General features: G+C 48.2%; 8 protein-coding genes across 8 annotated transcripts; 5 read left to right on the forward strand and 3 right to left on the reverse strand.

Annotated features, from left to right (window-relative positions):
• Nucleotides 1–1506: 1506 nt before the first annotated feature.
• EI90DRAFT_3044961 (uncharacterized protein) lies at nt 1507–2150 on the reverse strand. The gene is made up of 4 exons (XM_039059376.1): nt 1856–2150; nt 1753–1802; nt 1650–1698; nt 1507–1590 (listed from the first exon to the last, which is right to left on the reverse strand). The coding sequence occupies exons 1-4, from the start codon at nt 1904–1906 to the stop codon at nt 1525–1527; spliced, it is 216 nt and encodes a 71-aa protein (XP_038919053.1). The 5' UTR covers nt 1907–2150; the 3' UTR covers nt 1507–1524.
• EI90DRAFT_3044963 (uncharacterized protein) lies at nt 1753–2525 on the reverse strand. Its single transcript, XM_039059377.1, has 4 exons — nt 2507–2525; nt 2163–2455; nt 1936–2130; nt 1753–1875 (listed from the first exon to the last, which is right to left on the reverse strand). Exons 2-3 carry the CDS (start codon nt 2256–2258, stop codon nt 1939–1941), a joined length of 288 nt encoding a protein of 95 aa, XP_038919054.1. The 5' UTR covers nt 2259–2455; nt 2507–2525; the 3' UTR covers nt 1753–1875; nt 1936–1938.
• A 1319-nt stretch (nt 2526–3844) lies between these two features.
• Nucleotides 3845–5582, reverse strand: EI90DRAFT_2992309 (NmrA-domain-containing protein). The gene is made up of 10 exons (XM_039056132.1): nt 5311–5582; nt 5035–5158; nt 4916–4964; nt 4837–4849; nt 4681–4766; nt 4508–4603; nt 4403–4439; nt 4138–4303; nt 4059–4082; nt 3845–3967 (listed from the first exon to the last, which is right to left on the reverse strand). Exons 1-10 carry the CDS (start codon nt 5549–5551, stop codon nt 3862–3864), a joined length of 942 nt encoding a protein of 313 aa, XP_038919055.1. The 5' UTR covers nt 5552–5582; the 3' UTR covers nt 3845–3861.
• Nucleotides 5583–7841: 2259 nt separating this feature from the next.
• EI90DRAFT_3014057 (pyridoxal phosphate-dependent transferase) lies at nt 7842–9489 on the forward strand (the record flags this gene model as incomplete). The annotated part of the gene is made up of 3 exons (XM_039056736.1): nt 7842–8664; nt 8719–8861; nt 8926–9489. 3 exons carry the CDS (start codon nt 7842–7844, stop codon nt 9487–9489), a joined length of 1530 nt encoding a protein of 509 aa, XP_038919056.1.
• A 1163-nt stretch (nt 9490–10652) lies between these two features.
• EI90DRAFT_3014058 (uncharacterized protein) lies at nt 10653–12160 on the forward strand (the record flags this gene model as incomplete). Its single annotated transcript, XM_039056737.1, has 11 exons — nt 10653–10893; nt 10955–10978; nt 11011–11134; nt 11191–11239; nt 11294–11306; nt 11369–11451; nt 11512–11607; nt 11664–11700; nt 11757–11916; nt 11973–11996; nt 12055–12160. The coding sequence occupies 11 exons, from the start codon at nt 10653–10655 to the stop codon at nt 12158–12160; spliced, it is 957 nt and encodes a 318-aa protein (XP_038919057.1).
• Nucleotides 12161–13230: 1070 nt separating this feature from the next.
• Nucleotides 13231–14722, forward strand: EI90DRAFT_3044999 (uncharacterized protein). Its single transcript, XM_039059378.1, has 4 exons — nt 13231–13306; nt 13395–13795; nt 13853–14414; nt 14569–14722. The coding sequence occupies exons 2-3, from the start codon at nt 13661–13663 to the stop codon at nt 14234–14236; spliced, it is 519 nt and encodes a 172-aa protein (XP_038919058.1). The 5' UTR covers nt 13231–13306; nt 13395–13660; the 3' UTR covers nt 14237–14414; nt 14569–14722.
• Nucleotides 14723–15413: 691 nt separating this feature from the next.
• EI90DRAFT_3045003 (uncharacterized protein) lies at nt 15414–17132 on the forward strand (the record flags this gene model as incomplete). Its single annotated transcript, XM_039059379.1, has 9 exons — nt 15414–15655; nt 15774–15897; nt 15954–16006; nt 16132–16214; nt 16275–16370; nt 16433–16469; nt 16526–16685; nt 16745–16768; nt 16827–17132. Coding segments are annotated over 9 exons (925 nt in total), but the record flags the coding sequence as incomplete, so codon positions are not given.
• An 829-nt stretch (nt 17133–17961) lies between these two features.
• EI90DRAFT_3168326 (uncharacterized protein) lies at nt 17962–21037 on the forward strand. Its single transcript, XM_039066308.1, has 4 exons — nt 17962–18016; nt 18071–18224; nt 18290–19885; nt 19944–21037. Exons 2-4 carry the CDS (start codon nt 18117–18119, stop codon nt 20733–20735), a joined length of 2496 nt encoding a protein of 831 aa, XP_038919060.1. The 5' UTR covers nt 17962–18016; nt 18071–18116; the 3' UTR covers nt 20736–21037.
• Nucleotides 21038–21716: the final 679 nt, after the last annotated feature.

The raw sequence follows: 21716 nt of genomic DNA on the forward strand, positions 1-21716 counted from the left end.
AGGCTTCGGTGCAACTCAGACTCCTCTCAGGCTGTCCCGTTCGAGTAAAAGACATTTTGCTGCATTCGCCATCAGGTTCAAATTTTTGGGGAAGGCTGGCGTTCTCCAAGCCGTCAAGGATGCGACAAAACGCAACTGTTCTCCTTGATGAGTTGGTACGCCCGAGCTGACTCCTCAGCGGTGGACGATAAAGTTTACTGCCCATCGGTCCTCCAACGTGCCATCCTTGAGGGTACTCTGATGGATCTATGTGATGGACACCTCGACTATATAGTAGCTTCAAACTCGGAAGGCGCGTCGGACTGTCGTCAAGCATCGGGAGGCGGAAAAAAATGATATATCGAAATTGTCAGATCCCTGCGTCAAACGTGGTCACTTTATCCTAAGCGAACCCTTGCTGGCGTTGTGTTCCGTTGAGAGTGACCACGCGTATATACATCCAACCACGTCAGCGACTCTCGGAGGGTGCGATGGCCGAAAGATGTTGCGACTCTCTCTCAAGTTGTTTTCATTGCACGCAGAAGCCCTACGTTTAACTTTGTTTGTCCCAACGTTCAAATGTTTGTTTACAATGCAGTCATACTACCGAGTTCAAGTGTAGCCCACCCAAGTACTACATTTTCTTTTAACCACAAATACCAAACCAACCTCCCAGTCTATTGCGAGCTTACGAAGCAAAGAAAGCTTTCAGGCTCTCGTCCTTTCGACGAATTGCTCTAGGTTTAGAGCATTTGGTTGATCCGCTTCGAGAGTTCCGCATTTCGAATCAATCTGAATGGAAATGGCATAGCTGGTTCAGAGAAGGGGCAAAAAAAAAAAATATTCAAATGACTCCTTACGCTTTATCGACAATGTACTTGTTGCTGTAAGTCGGTATTTATCAGTAAAAAAATTTTCAGATCGTATAAAGTTTTACACAAAAAAAAATCCTTTTCACTTACTTCAACCAGAGCTCAGGGCCAACTGCTTTACGATACTCATCGAGGTGGAACTGTTCGTGAGTGATTTTGTTCAGAACGACATTTTCCCCGTCTTCTTTCTGAGAGCCTCTGCGACTTCCTCTGATGTGTTCGTACTTCCATAAGCTTCGGCCCTTTACCTGTAAATTTGTCCCAAGGGGGGAAGGAAGGGGGGGGAGGTGTCAAGATCATTTCTGATCCATAAATCCTGTCCGCGTCACATACCGATCCATTCATCTGGGTTTTGAAGATGGCAACACCTGTGAAAAGTGATTATTCGTATAAAACAACATTGTGCTGATGACAGCGATGCGATTACCCAATCTCCAGTTCCATGCGCATCATACCAAGGGATAGGTACGTCGGAAGGAATTGAGATGTCAAGTTTGATAGTATCCCCTTCCTTTTTCAACCACTGGACCGGAGAGTTTGGAGTCAAAAATGGGTAAATTTAGTGCGAGCGTCCAAAAAACACGCACCCCGGGGATCTTGATTAGGTTACTGAAGTAGACGCTCGTAAACAGGAATGTCGCGGGAATCTTCTTCTCCACGATGTATTTGTCCACTACGAGTCACGTCGGACGGTGTTCATGTGAAGAAGATAGATGACTCCCGTACCAGCGGCCTTGCTCTGTTCATGTCATAACATCATTGACTGGTCGAAAAAGCGGACACTATGACCGTGCGTACCACGAAATGATATACGTGTAGATTGTCTTTATCGGTATCGTCCAGCGTGCTAAAGCACCATCCAATTAGATACCGATGATACACATGCAGACTACCTTCATACCTCCAGACAAGATGCTTGATTCCCTCTGCTTCAGCAGCATCAACGATATTCTTCCATGCCGAGTCTCATGATCGCGAGATTTGGCCTGATTAAATTTTTCGACACCAAGATACAGAGTCCAAACTTGATAATCATCGACCATCAGTAAAAACATTCCGTACCGCTCGTGCTACATTCGCTCACAATCTAATATGTGATTGTGATTGATCGGTCAGTGAGGATATCGGTCGATCGGTCGATCGATGACGAATATCGTGTCCCCTCACCAGTAACACCAAACACGCCGTACGCGCCCTTGAAAGCCTTCTTAAGCGACTCGGTATCCTCTAAATCTGCAGAGACGACCTCGGCTCCAGCAGCTTTGAGCTTCTTGGCTGCCTCTCCGTCTACGTTTCGGGTTAGGCTCGGACAGCAAAGGTTCCGTCTGCGAGGAGAGAACGGACTACACTGCCTCCTTGCACTCCAGTGCTTCCAAGGACTGCAATGATCTTCTTGCCACTGGCCATGGTCGAATTGTTAAAGGGGCAAAAGGGATTAAACTAAGGGAAGGGCCCTGAGGGAAGGTGTATATTGAGTGGCCCCTCTTATACTTTGTAGTCACGCTCAGGGGGTCATACTTGGAGTAAGGCGAATGTGTTGTACTACTACACAGCCATTTGAGATCCGTAGTACATTATTGGCAGGTTGTGCCCTTGCGCCCTCCCTGGATTACTCAGCCTGTACAGTCCCAATATATATATCGGCGATAACATACCTATCTATCGTGTGAATAGATGACCTGTCAGACCAAAGCCATCCGATTGGTTCGGCTCCGATGATTACATAATCTTCACAGTCCTGTCAAAGATAAAATTTCAAGTTTGAGATCGCAATAGTGCTTGGAGACGAGACAGTCTCCACTGTCGTACAGCCGAATCTCCAGGTGAGACTTAGATTTCCACGACTGCGCAGTTGCGATGCAGCGGCATCGCGCGCCGGGGGATCACGCTCAAAGCCACCTGATTGCGCGACCGGCAAGAACAACGCATCATTAGCCCCCGAGTCAATTGTGGCGTCGTATTTCGCCCCTACGATCCTCCCGCATATCAATGGCAACGTACTCCATGTGGATAGTGCGGCGTTCTGCCAGTGGGGCAACAGCCTGGGCGCATTCGGATATTCCTTGTTAGGTCTACAAGTGCTTTGCCGGGGGGGCCGGGGGGGCCGGGGGGGAGCCATCGTGCACAAGTAACTAGTTAGTGCGTCGCCATTACTCATATACATCCTTCATCATGACGACTTGAATGTAACATTCTTATCCGCAGTTGTGTCATAGGCAGGTGACCAGCCTCTCTTTAAGGGGAAAGTGTGGTGTCAAAGAGTTTTACATACTGCACTTGCATTCCCCGCGCCAGAATATATTTAACCTTCTTCTTGACTTCCTCATGGAACAAAAAAGTGGCTGGCGCGTGGCGACCCGTGATCTTCTCTCCGGCCCGAACCAAAGGAAGATCACGTACTTGCTCCGGATCAACAAGTGAAACTCACGGCTGATAGCACCACTTTTGCTTTTTTTTGCACCTCTTGCTCTAGTCCGACGCGACGTTGAGATGCAGGAATAATCGGTTCACGATCGACTTTGACTGTGGGGCAATTCGGATGTATTTGTGGGGAAAGTGGGAAAGGTCTTCATTGTCATTGTACAAGCACAATTAAAGGCCGGCCGGCGCCTCATTTCGATGGGAACCTTCGGACCAATTTCATTCCATTTCCCGGTTGTGGCTTCAGCAACAATTAATTGGCACCATTTTGGCCAAGGATGCCAATGAAAAAGGCGCAAACCGTTTTCACTTGATCGAGGTGACGTCACGTCCGAGGGGACTTGTTTACGAACATCAACTCGCCTTTTGGTTCTCCGACGTGCAACCCCTTCGATAGTAGCACACAGAAGCTTATAAGTTCAAGGTTTGCTTTTCCTTTTCTTACAACATTTGTGAATACTGCAACCGAGTTCGTGCGAGCACACACCCAACTATCATAAATCCTTCCGCAAAAGCCCCAGCAGGAAAGCCCCCGCCAGTTCCAATCTCGGCCTCTTTACCCCCCCATTGTTATGCAATCCGGCCGAGCTTACGAAGAAAGGAAGGCTTTGAGGGCTTCGTCCTTCTCGACGAATTGCTCGAGGTCAAAAGCATTTGGGTTGACTTGCTTTGAGAGTTCCGGGTCTCGAATCAATCTGGAGTGTATGTATACAATAGCCAGTTGAGTTCAGAGACGGGGTGCATAAGTACGTTCCTTAAAACTTCATAAAAAAAAGAAGATCTTACCCTCCAACGGCAACGAACTTCATGCTGCAGGATAAGGTGTAATTAAGATTCGCAATGTTCGTTAGATTTTCAAACTTACTTCAACCAGAGCTCAGCGCCGATCGGCGTTTTACGAAACTCTGCAGAGTGGAACTGCTCATCGGTGAACTTGGTCAGAACGATATTTTTCCCTGTCGTCTTCTTTTTCAAAACTTCCGCGACTTGCTCTGGTGTGTTGGAACTTCCATAAGCATCCACCCTCTTGCCTGTAAAAAATTGTCGAAGGGGAAGGTGGGGGTTGGTCACGGTCAGAATTGATCTGATCTGGAATCATCAGGCGCATTTCTTTGGTCAATGGTACATACCAATCCATTTGTCTGGGTTTTTTAAGATGGGCACGACCTGTGTGATGAAGCGGTTTATTCGTATCAAATAATACTTGTGGCACCATGATGGTAGAGAGAGATTACCCAATCTCCTGTCCCTCGTGCATCGTACCAAGGGATAGGTACGTCGTGAGGAATTGGGATTTCGACTTTGACGGTATCTCCTTCCTTTTTCAACCACTGGGAACCAGAGAGTTTTTTTTTTAAAAAAAAAAACAAAAAAAAAACCAGTGGAGAATGTGGCAAAACACACGCACCCCAGGGATCCTGGTTAGATTGCTGAAGAAGACACTCGTGAATAGGAGTGTGGCGGGAACCTTCCTCGCCGCAATGTATTTATCCACTATAGATCATCGGACGGTGTTCATCATGGACCGGTTTCGAATAATGATGATGAGAGGTATGAACCGTACCATTGGCTTTGCTCTGTGTTAATGCCACGACATACTTGTAAGACAATGGTCAAAGCGGCAAATGCTGTGCCTTGCGTACCTCGAAGTGATATACGTGCAAATCAGAGCTCTCGGTAGGTTCCAGCGTGCTAATTGTTAAGCACCCATCCAATTTAGATGCACACGATACACACGCAGACTATATATCTTCATGCATACCTCCAGACCAGATGTTTGATCCCTTCTGACTCGACAGCATCAACGATATTCTTCCCATGTTGAGTCTCATGATCGCGAGATTTATCCTGATCGAACTTGTCGACACCAAGATACAGAGCCCAAACTGATTATAATCATCATCGACAATGATCATCAGCAACATTGCGTTCTCGGGCTTGCTTCATGCAGTTACTCACAATCTGATTATGCGATTGATCGGCGATCAGTGGAAATATCGATCAATGACGGTGACTATGTAATGTGTCCAGGGCTCACCAGTAACACCGAACACGCCATATACGCCCTTAAAAGCCTTTTTAAGCGACTCGACATCCTCCAAATCTGCAAAGACGACTTGGGCTCCGGCCTCTTTGAGCTTTGTGGCTGCCTCTCCATTTACGTTGCGAGTAAGTCCTCGGACGGCAAAGGTTCCGTCGGCGAGAAGAGAACGAACGACGCTGCCTCCTTGGACTCCAGTGCTTCCGAGAACAGCAATGATCTTCTTGTCGTTAGACATGATTAATGGTTTAGATGAAAGATGCAAAGTAAGTATATGTAGTTAGCACCTCTTACTTATACCTCACAAACTGACAAACGTCATATGTAATCACGCTCATCTTGATAAGTATTCAGCGGGGAAGAACCATCTTTACCAATTGAAAACCCGTTTATTGGCGGCTTGTGCCCTTGTGCTCCCCCCTCCCCCCGGGATTACTCAGCCCGTATCCGGTCCTCATACCTTCCGTCATCAGATGGTGGAGTCTTGTGAATATCGGCGACTGCAGGAAGAGATGGTAAAGTGTGAATGGATGGGACACGGTACCGGCAGAAGGGAGCTGGCATTGGAGGTGCGTCAAGTCCGACCTTGTACTGATTGTGTATGTAGTGTCACTTGGGTCTGGATCTCGGCTGATTAGCCTGACTTCCTGCTACAATCCCAGCTACCCCCTTATTAGTCTGCACTCATATATACGCTAGGCCTGCTCACGAAGGGCACAATATCTATCATATGGATACAGTGCTCAGTGATCGCGACTGCTGCGTATAACATGCGGTACAGCGGGTGCGATACAAAGTGAGAGTAGGTAACCCAAAGCCGTCCAGCAGATGCAGATGAAATGCCCGATAGAATCGATCTACTAGGATCTGCAAGAGCAGGCAACCACTAGAGCGGTATGGCTGACCAAAAAAAAGCAGCGTTTCAGCATGCAATGAGGCCGACAGCGCATATGGCACCAAAAGGTGAAAGCAGATAACCCAGTAGACGCAAATGAGATACTTGGTGAAATCGATCTAGGAACTGAAAGAGCAGGAAATCACTAGACCGCCATGAGAGGTCAATTTAGGACCTGTGAGAGCAGGGAACCACTAGACCTAGGTTGACCAGGACGCAACATGTCAGGATGCAATGAGGCCGACAGCGGATACGGCGCTAAGAGCGAGCGCAGAGAACGCAAAGCATGCAGCAGACACAAAAGAGTTAACTGGTGAAGTCGATCTAGGACCCAAAATAGGCAGCAGAAACACACAACGAGAGAACAGCGTCAAGTTATGAAGGACAGGCAAAGGGCTGATAGTGAAAACGGACTAGAAGAAAAATAAAATAAGAAGAAACTAAAAACCTAGTGATAAATCAGTAGGACACTCGAAGACAGTAAAAGGATTAAGCCTGCCATTAAAACCGTGTTATTAGATCGTGAAGATACAGCAGGCTGCATATATGCGCGGTAAGCGTACGGCAGAACGCCAGGCCAGAATGACGGAGTAGGTTCGGGGTCGACACGTGCAGCGGGCGCTGGGCGGGCAGCGGGCGCCGGGCGGGCAGTGGACGAGAAGCACACAACAGATGCGAAGCGTGCAGCAGACGCAAAGCATACAGCAGACGCAAAGCATACAGCGGAAACGGAGCATACAACGAATGAGAAGAGGCACGGAGGTCGAAGCGTGCAGCGGACGTGACAAATAAAAACGCCCGAAGTAGTAGAGCGAGATTGGTCTAGGAGCAGCTGGGAATACCACGGGACCTGCCCGATGCGTGCAGCGAACGCGAAGTAAAGAAGGAGCAGGGGCCCATGCGTTCGGCGGACGCCAAACATAAGAGATCGTGCCCGAAGTAGCTTTCCGTTCGGACGCAGCGTTCACCTTATTTTCATGTATTTACCCCGACCCCTGCCCTTGACGAGCAACCTACAGTTTACAGGATAAATATCCAGAATAAGCGTCTGACCACGTTCCAAAGCATGAAAGGAAATCTCACCTCAGTTCGGATCCAAAGATGTGAACTGAGGAGAGAGGAAAGAAAAAATTGCGCGAGGTGGCTTTTAAGCCATCCTCGACTGCGTTCATCAACATGAACACCAAAAACGGAAGCATCGGGCAATCCTTTAGGGAAATGTCTGTGCGCAAGAAGTTCAGTCCATGGGACTCAATGAGCAGCCCACAGCATACCAAAAACAAGAAATGGAGGGCGATCGACACGAATTTGACTCGTCAATGTCTCGCTATCAGTAGCACCGAATAACTCACAGCACAGCGTGGGTGAAACGTGGTGAAGAAAACTGCTAGATTACATACGGTGCAATGGGCATGAGGCATGGAAAGCCCTGCAGCTCCGTAGCTTACAAGCATATTTAATGTTGTGAGGGGGTATCCTTCCTTTATTTTTTACCCATATTCAGTGCTATAGTCTGTGCGCGAAGAGACTGAGTCCGTGCGTACAGCGATTGTTCTAATAGCATCCTACGATCCCATTGACACTGTCGTCCTCCCAATTTTCACAGGGAGCTAGCATTCCTATGAAAATGCATATGTCCAATCCTATCCTGGAGAGCCGCGTCAAGGCGAAGCTCAAGTCAAGAGAACAGCGAGGGATCCTCCGACGCCTTGGTGGGACTTCAAAGTTGCACCAGGTGCGATCGGACAATGGAATCGAGCGTTTTGGGAAGGCAGACTTCAGCTCGAGTGACTACCTAAGCCTTGCATCCAGCGATGCGCTGCGGGAAAGGTTCCTGGATGCCCTGAAACAACACCCCTCTTCACAGAACGGATCCGCGGGCATCCTTGGTTCGGGTGGCTCAAGGTTGCTAGATGGAAATTCTCCAGTGCATGCGGCTCTCGAGGCGGGCCTCGAAGAATTCTTTAATGCGCCATCTGCACTGATTTTCAATTCAGGATACGATGCCAATGTTGGACTCTTTTCATCTGTCCCTCAAGCTGGAGACGTGATCCTTTACGATTCTCTGATTCATGCATCAGTCCACGATGGAATGAGGGCCTCTCGGGTTCATCCTTCCATGTGTAGAAAGTTCAAACACAACTCGGTCTCTGATCTTCGGTCACAAATTGAAGAGATCCTCAGAACATGCCCAAGCATTCGGGACGGAAAAGCATGTGTTTTCATTGCCGTCGAATCTCTTTACTCCATGGATGGTGATTTCGCGCCACTTCATGAAATTGTGACTCTCGCAGAGGAACAATTCCCTTTTCAAAATGCACATGTCATTGTTGACGAAGCCCATTCCACTGGGATATATGGAGAAAATGGGAAAGGAATAGTCTCTCTATTGCGATTGGAACATCGAGTACTCGTCCGATTGCATACGTTTGGAAAAGCTTTGGCATCGGCGGGAGGTGCGTCGCGTCCTGATATCCCTTTCTTACGCGATTACTGATTCCAAGGTGCAGCTGTTATCATGACTACTCCGTGGCTTCGTGAATATCTAATCAACTATGCACGACCCTTCATGTATACCACATCATTGCCTATCTATCACATCATCGCTATGCAATGTGTTATCGACATGCTGAGAGAAGGTGCTGTCCAAAATGTGAGTAGCAGCATCGAGTTCTCTGCCACGCCTGATCCAATTCGACCCCCCCCTTTTTTTTTAGCGAATCGACCATCTGCTTCACCTTTCATCGTATTTTGTCCGAACGTTGCGTAGTCGTCTCAACTCTATCCCTGATTCGGAATCTATCATCGTCCTGCCCGATCAGACGCACACTTGTAATGACCACATATATTCCCCAGGTCAACCTTCCAACATGGTCACTGCCTCCTTGGTGTCGCCGATCATACCGTTGCTTACGCCATCCTCAAACCCCCGGCACTGGCCTGATGCTCTTGCCCGATTTTTACAAACCGGAGAAATGGATCCCTCCGCCACGCCCTCGTCTCATCAGATGAAAGGGGTTGGTACTTTGGATTACACGGCAAAACGTCGATATCTCGCATATGATATTACACCGCCGATTGTTCCTCGTGCTGCATCTCGAGTCCGAATATGCATGCATGCGGGAAATACGAAGGATGAGGTGGACGGTTTGATAGAGGCAATCGTATATTGGGTCAATTCAGTTTTAGTGCATGGGCCAGGGACCCCGCAAGAGCAGTCACATGAAGTAAGCGGAGAATCAATGCCAGAGGGCCAGATCGTGGCCAGATCGAAGTTGTAATTCGTTGAGGAACTTGCGATTTAATGGAGGTACGAGATTAAATTAGACTTGTGCGCCATGACCTACGCCACTAAACGCTTCGACGTGTTGCCTTTCACACATTGCGCCGTACCCGCTGTCAGCCCCTTCGCATACTGATACGCTGCGCTCATTCAGTCGTGTCGATCTAGCGATTGCCTGCATTCACGGAGCTCAGATCGATTTTATCGAGCTGTTCACGCAGGTTTTTTCCTGCCTGCTGTCTTCCCATGTCCACCCTACGCATCGGTGCCCTTTCTCATTCTTGTCGTTGTTGTTGTTCTTTCTTCATTGCCTGATCTTGGTTTTATTTTACAGCCTTATTGTTCCCCTCTGATTGGTTGGTGCGGGCTGTCTTCGTGAGTCGTGCTGTGTTGATCAGTTACCTACGACGAGTAGGATCCCGGATATTTATGGTTTGGGTTTCTCTTCGGGTTTGGCTTCCGTCTAGTTGTGCGATTATCTTCTCCAGCGTGGCTATCACACCGGTGTGCCTGTCCAGCTGCAGACAAGAAATTCATTTATTGGCGGCTTGTGGCCTTGTGGCGTGAATACATAATCGGTGCCGTCATGTTTACGTAATCTTTCACATCATCCGGGGCCCGAAGGGAAGACCTTTACGGTGCCGATGCAACCTCTCTTACAAATAGCACGTACGTATGAGATGCAGGAATAAACGCATTCGGTGATCATGCAGTTTAATATACACGTACTCACGGAAGGGCAACTAATATAATGGCCGACGCGCGCCTTCAGTCAGAAAAGGCACGCATGCACAAACGTTCCTCTTGATCGAGTGATGCCTCCGAGCCGACTCGGCAGAGATACGGGCGTTCACTCGCCTTTTGGTTCTCCGACGCGTTTTCCTCGACAACATGTATTACGAATACTGAAAATAAAAGATCGAGACTAGTCCGAACCTCTGGAGCTCGCGAAGCGAGCACTCTAGTGTTAGATAGACGCGGGCCAACAAGAATGAGTAATGGATCCAGACACATCCAAATTTTTTCTTGCGGCGTGACGAGGCCGCTGTACTTACAATGGATCCAGTATCTCTGTGAGGGGTCAAGGTATAAGAAGAGGGGCACTTCATCCACGCCTTCCCCCGAGTCCTCTTTGAATTCAAGCTCTTTACTCATTGGATCATGTCCAGCAACAAGCAGATTATTGCTGTCATCGGAAGCACTGGATTGCAAGGGGGAAGCGTGGTTCGTTCTCTCCTCGCGGATGGAACCTTTGCTGTTCGAGCCCTTACACGCAACGTAAACGGGGACGCAGCCACGAAGCTCAAAGCGGCCGGAGCCGAGGTTGTCTCTGCCGATCTCGAGGATGTCGAGTCGCTCAAAAAGGCTTTCAGAGGCGCATATGGCGTTTTTGGCGTCACTGGTGAGGGACATCATTGCAGTTATGATCAATAGTATCCACTGACCGATCCGTTGCATGTCAGATTGTAAGCGACTGAATGATCAATGTGAGGCATTGCTGATTGTCTTTGGCTGCCAGTCCTCGCTCTGTATTTTGGTGTCGAGAAGTTTGATCAGGCCAGATCCCGCGATCATGAGACCCAACTTGGGAAGAATATCGTTGATGCCGCTGAAGTGGAAGGAACCAAGCATCTCGTTTGGAGGTGTGAACGTACTAATACGTGTGTGCATCTCGTGCATCTAATTGGGCGGTGCTCAGCACGCTGGACGACACTTCGAGCATCGGCATACATGTGCATCACTTCGTCGTACGTAAACACAGCATCCGCTCTGACCATTTTCTTATGTTGTTTTATCAACAGAGCAAAGCTAATGGTACAGTGCATATATTATCTTCATTACTCGAAATTTGTTTATGGACACCATCCGATATGCAGTGGACAAGTACATCCAGACGAAGAAGGTTCCCACCACATTCCTATTCACATCTGGCTACTTCAACAACTTAACGAAGTTTGGGGTACGTGTTTACACGTTCACATCAACTTCACCGATGTTTGACCGTACTTTATGGTCCCAGTGGCTGAAGAAGGAAGGGGACACCATCAATCTTAATATCCCACTTCCTTACGACGTACCATATCCTTTTTATGAAGCGACCGCGACTGGAGAATGGGTATTCACATCATTACTATTATGGCACATTGCTTTATACGAATAATTATTCCACAGGTCAAGAACATCCTTAAAAACCCAGATGAATGGATCGGTATGTGATTTGAAATGTACGAATTGCAGATGATTCTGACCTTTCCGCGGTTACAGGCAAGAGAGCTGATGCTTACGGAGGTTCGAACACAACAGTGGAAATCGCAGAGGCTCTACAGAGGAAGACTGTGAAAAATGTTGTTCTGAACAAAGTCACCCAAGAGCAGTTCCACAGTAAAGAGTTTCACGATGAACTTGGCGATCTGTTTTGGGTGACGTAAGTGAAAGACCCTATGATCTGCAAGTTGCAAATTTACTTAATGCCAATTGCAGCCACAAGTACATTGTCGATGGAGGGTAAGATTGTTAGGGTCCAAAGACGCATGCCTTCTCTGAAATCAGCCCTACACTCTAGAATGGTCCGAGATGCGGAACTCTCGAAGCGAGCCAACCCAAATGGTTCCAACCTTGAGCAATTTCTCGAGAGGGATGAGGCCATCAAAGCCTTTCTTTCCTCATGAGCTTACATATGACGAGAGTATCAGAATGGGCTATCGGTTAGCTTTCCAGAAATCTAGTTCCAGGTGGCTGCCACGCCTTAGAATGACTAAATTGTAATATTAAATGTTGGACCTCGCCGCTCTGAGAACGGAAGTCCGGGGTAGCAAGTTATAGATGTTTGTCGAAACCAACTATGGAGCCTGTCCTATAGTTTCCAATCCCGGATGTGTCGCCGACCAAGTCTAAATAGAGATGGGGCATGAGCATGCCAGTTCATGAACGTCACTCCAGGGCCGCCCGGACATGTAACTGTTAAACTCGTGCCGATAATAAGGCTAGTATAATAACTCAGTCTCCGGGGATAAAGTATAAGCTATGAAAGGAAAAATAACAAAAGAGTTTAGGAACTCTCCAGAATGAGAACTGAGGGAAAGAAGATAATTCAAAGGCTGGGTAATGCCGCAGCAGGTGGCGTGCATCAGTTATTTGTTCGTGGTACGCCGAGTACACCGAGAACACAAAAGTCGTTGTCAACGTGTTTGCGGAAGCACAGTTACTAGTGTAAAACTGTACCAATAAAGCCCTTCATATTAATGCGACTACCAGTTGCGATCGGACAGTGCAGTTTTGGGAAGGCAGACTTCAGCTCGAGTGACTACCTAAGCCTTGCATCCAGCGCGCGATGCGCAGCGGGAAAGGTTTCTGGATGCCCTGAAACAACACCCCTCTTTACAGAATGGTTCTGCGGGAATCCTTGGTTTGGGTGGTTCAAGGTCATCTGCACTGATTTTCAATTTGGGGGACGATGCCAATGTTGGACTTTTTCCCATCCGTCCCTCAAGCTGGAGATGTGACCATTTACGATTCTCTGATCCATGCATCAGTCCATGATGGAATGAGGGCACCTCGGGTTCATCCTTCCATGTGTAGAATTTTTAAATGTTGGAGAAACCGAGGGTAGGAGCTAACCTGAACAGCCACATTCCTGCATTAGCGTGGGAACATTGTGGGAGAGTGACTCGCCCAGAATTCACCATGTGACTACTTAGTCACAACACCTCTTTCTTATTTCGGATATATCCGTGCCACAGCTCACAGATACATTCATTCATTTGAATTCGTTTGTTTCCCTCAGCGCCTCTCACCGCATATAAGCTGAGACTGAGGTCAGTTACATTTCTCTATCTGAGGTCTATTACCGCGCCTCTTATATTAAACACAACTCGGTCTCTGATCTTCGGTCACAAATTGAAGAGATCGTCAGAACATGCCCAAGCATTCGGGAAGGAAGCTCATGTGTTTTCATTGCGGTCGAATCTCATTACCCCATGGATGGTGATTTCGCGTCACTTCATGGAATTGTGACTCTTGTAGAGGAGCAATTCACTTTCCAAAATGGCCATGTCATTGTTGACGAAGCCCATTCCACTGGGATATATAGAGAAAATGGCATCGGCGGGAGATGCGTCGCGTCCTGATATCTCTTACACAATTACTGATTTCAAGGTGCAGCTGTTATCATGACTACTCCCTGGCTTCGTGAATATCTAATCAGCTATGCACGACCCTTCATGTGTACCACATCATTGCCTATCTATAACGTCATCGCTATGAAATGTGTTATCGACATGCTGAGAGAAGGTGCTGTTCAAAATGTGAGTATCGGCATCGAGTGCTCTACCACGCCTGATCCAACTCGACTCCCTTTTCAGGGAATCGACCATCTGCTTCACCTTTCATCGTATTTTGTCCGAACGTTGCGTAGTCGTCTCAATTCCATCCCTGATTTGGAATCTATCATCGTCCTGCCCCATACTTGTGATGACGATACATATTCCGCAGGTCAACCTTCCAACATGGTCACTGCCTCCTTGGTGTCGCCGACCATACCGTTGCTTACGCCATCCTCAAACCCCCCTCTTGCCCGATTTTTGCAAACCGGAGAAATGGATCCCGCCACACCCTGGTCTCATCAGATGAAAGGGGTTGGTACTTTGGATTACACGGCACAACGTCGATATCTTGCATATGATATTACACCGCTGATTGTTCCTCGTGCTGCATCTCGAGTCCGAATATGCATGCGGGGAATATGAAGGATGAGGTGGACGGTTTGATAGAGGCGATCGTATATTGGGTCAATTCAGTTTTAGTGCATGGGCCAGGGACCCCACAAGGGCAGTCACACGAATTAAGCGGAGAATCAACGCCAGAAGGTCAGAAGATGGCTAGATCGAAGTTGTAATTCGTCGAAGAACTTGCGATTTAATGGAGGTATGTGATTAAATTAGACTCGCGCGCCACGGCCTACGCGTTTGCCTGTTTCTCTTCATCCGCGTCTACTAAACGCTTCGACGTGTTGCCTCTCACTCTTTGTGCCGTACCTGCTGTCAGCCCCTTCGCATACTGATACGCCGCGCTCATTCAGTCGTGTGATTGCCTGCATTCGCGGATCTCAGATCAACTTTATCGAGCTGTTCACGCAGGTTTTTTCCTGCCTGGTGTCCACCCTATGCACCGGTGCCTCATGCGTGTCTTCGTGAGTCGTGCTGTGTTGTTCAGTTGCCTACGGCGAGTAGGATCCCGGTTTGGGTTTCTCTTCAGGTTTCTTCGGTGGCTTCGACCTAGTTTTCTTTGTCTGTGCGATTATCTTCTCCAGCGTGGCTATCACACCGGCCCAGCTGCAGACATTTATTGGCTTCAAGCCATGATGTTTACGTAATCCTTCACGTCATCCGGGGCCCGAAGGGAAGACCACTCCAGATTTACGGGGCCGATGCAACCTCTCTTACAAATAGCCTGTACGTATGAGATGCAGGAGTAAACGCATTCGGTGATCATGCGGTTCAAATTTTAATATACACTTACTCACGGCGCGCGGCTTCGATCAAGAGGATGAGAAAAGACGCGCATGCACAAACGTTCCTCATGATCAAGTGATGCCTCCGAGCCGACTCTGCAGAGATACGGGAATTAACTCGCCTCTTAGTTCTCCGTCACGAATACTGAAAATAAAGGATCGAGACTAGTCCTAACCTCCGGAGCTCGCGAAGCGAGCACTCCAGTGTTAGATAGACGCGGGTCTATTGCGCCAACAAGAATGAGTAATATATCCAGACACATCCAATTTTTTTCTTACGGCGTGACGGGGCCGCTGTACTTACAACGGGTTTTCCTAGTATCTCTGGCGTAAGCATGAGAATTCAAGGTATAAGAAGAGGGGCACTCCATCCACACCTTCCCCCAGAGTCCTCTTTAAATTCAACCTCTTCACATGTCTAGCAACAAGAAGATTATTGCTGTTGTCGGAAGCACTGGGTCGCAAGGGGGAAGTGTGGTTCGTTCTCTCCTCGCGGACGGGACCTTTGCTGTTCGAGCCCTTACCCGCAACGTAAACGGGGACGCAGCCACGAAGCTCAAGGCCGCCGGAGCCGAGGTCGTCTTTGCCGACCTCGAGGATGTCGAGTTGCTCAAAAAGGCTTTCAGAGGCGCATATGGCGTTTTTGGCGTCACTGGTGAGGGACATCACTGTAGTCATGATCAATAGTATCCAACTGACCGATCCGTTGCATGTCAGATTGTAAGCGACTGAATGAGCAATGTGAAGCATTGCTGATTGTCTGTGGCTGCCAGTCCTCGCTCTGTATCTTGGTGTCGAGAAGCTTGACCAGGCCAAATCCCGCGATCATGAGACCCAACTTGGGAAGAATATCGTTGATGCCGCCGAAGCGGAAGGAACCAAGCATCTGGTTTGGAGGTATGAACGTACCAATCCGTGTGTGCATCTCGTGCATCTAATTGGGTGGTGCTCAGCACGCTGGACGACACTTCGAGCATCGGCATACATGTGCATCACTTCGTCGTACGTAAACACAGCATCCACTCTGATTATTTTCTTATGTTGTTTTATTAACAGAGCAAAGCCAATGGTACAGTGCATATATTATCTTCATTACTCGAAATTTGTCTATGGACACCATCCAATATGCAGTGGACAAATACATCCAGGCGAAGAAGGTCCCCGCCACATTCTTATTTACATCTGGCTACTTCAACAACTTAACGAAGTTTGGGGTACGTGTTTACACGTTCGCATCAACTTCACCGATGTTTGACCACACTTTATGGTCCCAGTGGCTGAAGAAGGAAGGGGACACCATCAATATTAATATCCCATTTCCTTACGACGTACCATACCCTTTTTATGAAGCAACCGCGACTGGAGAATGGGTATTCACATCATTACTATTATGGCACATTGCTTCATCTTCATACAAATAATTATTCCACAGGTCAAGAATATCCTTAAAAACCCAGATGAATGGATCGGTAGGTGATTCGGAATGCACCAATCGCAGACGATTCTGACCTTTCCGCGGTTACAGGCAAGCGGGCTGACGCTTACGGGGGTTCGTACACAGCAGTGGAAATTGCAGAGACTCTAAGGAGGAAGACGGCGAAAAATGTTGTTCTGAACAAAGTCACGCATGAGGAGTTCAACAGTAAAGAGTTTCACGATGAACTTGGCGGTCTGTTCCGGTTGACGTAAGTGAAGAAGACCTTTATGATCTGCAAGTTGCAAATTTACCTAATGCCAATTGCAGTAACCAGTACGTTGTCGATGGAGGGTAAGATTGTTAGGATTCAACGACGCATGCCTTCTCTGAAATCAGCTCTGTACTCTAGAATGGTCCGAGATGCGGAACTCTCGAAGCGAGCCAACCCAAATGGTTCCAACCTTGAGGAATTTCTCGAGAGGGATGAGGCCATCAACGCTTTTCTTTCCTCATGAGCTTACGAATGACGAGAGTGTCGGAATGGTTATCGTTATCTGTTAGTTTTTCCAGAGATCTAGTTCCAAGTGGCTGCACGCCTTGGAATGACTGAATTGTAATCACAAATGTTAGACCTCGTCGCTCTGAGAATGGAGGTCCGGAGTAGCAAGCTATAGATGTTTGTCGAAACCAACTTTGGAGCCTGTCCTATAGTTTCCATTGTCCAATCCTGGACGCATATGTGCGCTCGCCGATCAAGTCTAAAGAATGAAACGAGCCTTCTAATATCGTTGCTCAAGAAGAGGGACCACCAAGCAGGCTCGCGCGCCAAGGTCAAACCATATAACGGCGAGAATAACTATGATAAATTTGATGTATGGTCATATATTATTACGAAGTCATAGAGGCTGGAGTCCTGCCTAGTATGGTCTGCCGGCGTGAAGGACTATTTCGAGCTTAAACAAAGTCCGTAGGCAGGACGAAGTTAAGCCAGGCAGGTCACCAGCCTCTATTGGAATAGAAAGTTAAGCACCTCCAGCATATGTTGACTTGGGAGGTGACTTTATGGTTCGTATCGACAATTGCAATGAGATTGGACGGAATCTGCCGCGAGACTTTCGACATTCCACCAGTGCGCAATGGGATGAATTGTGCCATTACGGCGATCCCATGGCTGTGAACTGCACAGCGTCTACGCTCCGCGTCCGACCTTTCTCCCCATCTTTCCATCCACCCATTATTGACCATGTCGCTGAAGCAGAGGGTCACCGATCTCCTTGCCGTGGGAGGCGATGTTGTAATTCCAGTTCTCACCGCTGTCAATACTGCGTCAGGAGTGTTCCCTCCCCTACATGCTGCCACCAATACCACACTCTTCATCCTCACTGAAATCAAAGTTAGTAACAATTTATACCGATCATGGAACGGAAGTTGAAAATCTGCATTGTGTAGAAGTTCAGGGTAAATAAGGATGAATGGGAGCGTTTCGGAAAATATATCGGCAACGCTATGGTCCATGTGGTTACAGCCATCAATTCGTGTGATGGATCTAACGAAGAGCCTAAGCCGTGGGTGGAAAGCGTCAAGAAGCTAGGCGAGTAGGTAGTCCCTGCACTATGCAAGCCATTACTGTTGCACAACGTAGGTATTTTGTAGGGTGCTGCAGCGCATTCAAATTGAAATCGGTCGATTGCGTGGAAAGATGGAAAGGCAGTCTGGTGTCCGCAACTTCTTCTCTCATATGACGAACCCCGGCGGTAGGATCGATGATTTAAAGAAAGATTTCAGCGAAGCCTTGGCAACGTTCCAGGTAATTCCATTTGATCACCAGTTACGGTTCTGTTCTGTTCTGTTCTGATTATCGAAACAACGTAGCTGGAGACAAACTTGACGGTTGGTGCAATAGCAATCAATCAAGATCGATTAACTCGTGGAGTAGAAGACTCCTCAGTTCTGAATGAACTCAAATATCCTATTGTTGCCCATCACGATTCAACTCACCCGTGCCTGAAAGACACTAGGATTGATCTGATTGAGCGTATTATGGCGTGGTGTCGTACCACGGAGGATAGCAAGAATCGTGTATTGCTGCTAACGGCCGTGGCCGGTGCCGGCAAGACAGCTGTTGCGCTCTCAATCGCAGAGGAGTGTAAAAGAGAAAATATATCATCGTCAAGCTTCTTTTTCAAAGCAGGCGAGCAGTCGCGGCCGGACCATCTATTCAGCGGCATGGCTCGATCTATGGCAACCCACGACCCTGCATACCGTGCCTCCCTCATATCGACTCTTCAGGAGGACCCAGCCCTCTCGACTGCCCCATTCGCGACGCAATTCGAGAAACTTGTGGCTGAACCTCTCCGTCTCAGGACATCCTCGTCTGACCGTCCTATGGTGATTATCATTGATGCGTTGGATGAGTGCGACACAAAGTCATTCCCACGTCTTGCCGACATACTTCGGAAAGCAGTCCCAAAACTACCACCTAACATCAAATTCTTTCTCACTTCGAGGCAATTTGACCTCGTTGACCGTTTCCTATCACCGAATTACCCTATCGATCGCCTCACCATCGATCTTTCAGACGATGCCAACATGCATGACTGTGCTGTCTACATCCGATCACAACTATACGAACTGAGGGATGTGCATCCTGGTTTGGAAGATGGAATCGGGGAAGAAGATACATTAGTCCACAGCATACGGGAGCGAGCGGGCAGCTTGTTCATTTGGATCAGTACTGTCTTTGATTATATGAAGGTCAGTGGTAGTGATGCTGCGAAAATGCTGAAGAAACTGTTGGATGAAGATCTCAACCGATCAAAGCCTTCCGCTGAGGAAATGATGGATAGGCTGTATGCAAGTATTTTAGAGAAGTGTAACTGGAAGGATGACGATTTCGTGCATGACTACCCGATCGTGATGGGAGCAATTCTAATCGTCCAGAAACCACTATCTGTTGCGGCCTGGGATGCCATTCTCTCACCACTGCTGAAGTCGGACGTCCGACATACATTAGCTCAGCTTGCGCCCCTGATCTCGGGGGTTGGGGATCCTGACAAACCAATTCGTATTTTGCACCAATCGTTTCGTGACTTTCTCACGGACCGAGTCAATCCACAATCGCCCATACTTCATCGGTTTGGAGTGGATGCGAGGAGGGAGAATGACCGAGTGGCCTTGCGCTGCATCGAAATCTTGAATAAAGATCTTCCCACTATGAGGGATTTGGGGCTGATTAAGGGCTTATCCCGTAAAGCTAAGCTGCCACTTGTTCCTCAAGAGGCGCTGTCCGAACACGTCCATTACGCATGTCGGCATTTCGTGCATCACCTCAGCCAATTTCGGGGGCCGCTGGGGGCGCTCAATGTGCCTATTCACGCATTTCTCAACAAGCAGATATTGCGCTGGGTGGAAGTCTGTGTGAGGACGGAAGGGTACATCAGTATATCATCGTTCCCTGAATGGGCCAAGGTACGAATCATCAGTAGCGAACATTTGAGGCTCTTGTTCAGTCTCATGTTCTATTCAGTTGAACGTTGATCAGGCCTCCAAAGAGGTCATTCACAAGTTGGTCAGAGTGTTTCGCAATGTGAGGAGAAATCTTGCATTCTTTTTAAGATTCCAGGAGGCGTATGAGTTGGCAAGTGATTCAGTTGCACTGTGCCGTTGCCTTGTGTCTACGGACTCAGAGTCCTACACCCTGGATCTGGCTCGAGCACTCGGGAATCTAGATGCATCACTCACCAACCTTGGACGACATTCTGAGGCACTCCTCGTGAATGAAGAAAGTGTCAAACTCTGGCGTGAGCTAGTTGTCGCCCATTCAATATTATACGCCCCAGGTTTGGCTCGAGCGCTCCAGGGTTTTTTTGTACCACTTGACAAGGTTGGACACCATTCTGAGGCACTCACGGTGATTAAAGAGAGTGTGCAACTCTGGCGCGGGCTAGTTGCCACCCATCCAACATCATACACCCTGAATTTGGCTCGAGTGCTCCGGAATCTTTCTGTATCACTCAACAAAGCTGGACACCATTCCAAAGCACTCACGGTGATTGAAGAAAGTGTGCAACTCTGGCGTGAGCTAGTTGCCACCCATCCAACATCATACACCTCGGATTTGGCTCGAGCGCTCCGGGATCTTTCTGTATCACTTGACAAACTTGGATGTCATTCCAAAGCACTCACCGTGATTGAAGAAAGTGTGCACCTCTGGCATGAGCTAGTTGCCACTCATCCAACACCATACACCCCAAATTTGGCTGGAGCGCTCCTGAATCTTTTTGCATCACTTGACGCCATTCCGAGGCGCTCATGGTGATTGAAGAAAGTGTGGGACTCTGGCGCAAGCTAGTTGACACCCATCCAAAATCATACACCCCGAATTTGGCTGGAGCGCTCCAGAATCTTTTTATATCACTCGGCAAAGTTGGACGCCATTCCGAGGCGCTCACTGTGATCGAAGAAAGTGTGCAGCTCTGGCACGAGCTGGTTGACGCCCATCCGGCATCATACACCCCGGATTTGGCTGGAGCACTTGGGAGTCTAGATGCATCGCTTACCAACCTTGGACGACATTCTGAGGCCCTCCTTGTGAATGAAGAAAGTGTGAAGCTCTGGCGTGGGTCCAATCAACATCGTACACCCCGAGTTTGGCTCGGGCTCCCGGGAATCACTTAACAATCTCGGATGCCGTTCCGAGGCGTTCCTCATAAATGAAGGCTCAAACCACTGCGCCAGTAGTTGTCATTTATCTGATATCATTCACTCCGTGTTTGGCACGATCATTCTGCAGCCTCACCAGCTCATGTAAACCCATCATCACGCCAAGACCCTAACTTTCATCAAAGATTCCGTTGCTATCTGCCATTTGCTGTGTGTTACTTACCTACCATTGTGTGTGTTTAATGTGGCCTTGGTGCTGCAGACTCCACCTGTTTTCATGCCTTGGGTGCTGTGTGGACGTATTCGTGTGATTAGCTTCATCCCCAATACTCTGCTGCTTATGCACACGAATCTTAACTATCATATTCCTGCATTGCCCACGCACCATGTCTTGGAAGATGCAAAAAACGAGCATGTCATAAACCCCATGCGTCCGGAGCAATATGTATATCTTGAGGCGTGTTCGGGACAATCACGAAAACTCGAATACAGGCCCACAAGGTTGGGCTCTGCTTCACCATCACCATATCCCCATCACTCCTCCCCAAGACATACCAGCCAGAAAACCGACAATCATTCGCCGTGTTGAACGGACCTGGAGGAGCCAAGTTGGCAAGCACTTGTCCTGCCGTGAAAA

Source organism: Cantharellus anzutake, assembly GCF_015039405.1.
Source record: "Cantharellus anzutake strain C23 chromosome Unknown EI90scaffold_11, whole genome shotgun sequence".
Taxonomy (NCBI): Eukaryota; Fungi; Basidiomycota; class Agaricomycetes; order Cantharellales; family Hydnaceae; genus Cantharellus; species Cantharellus anzutake.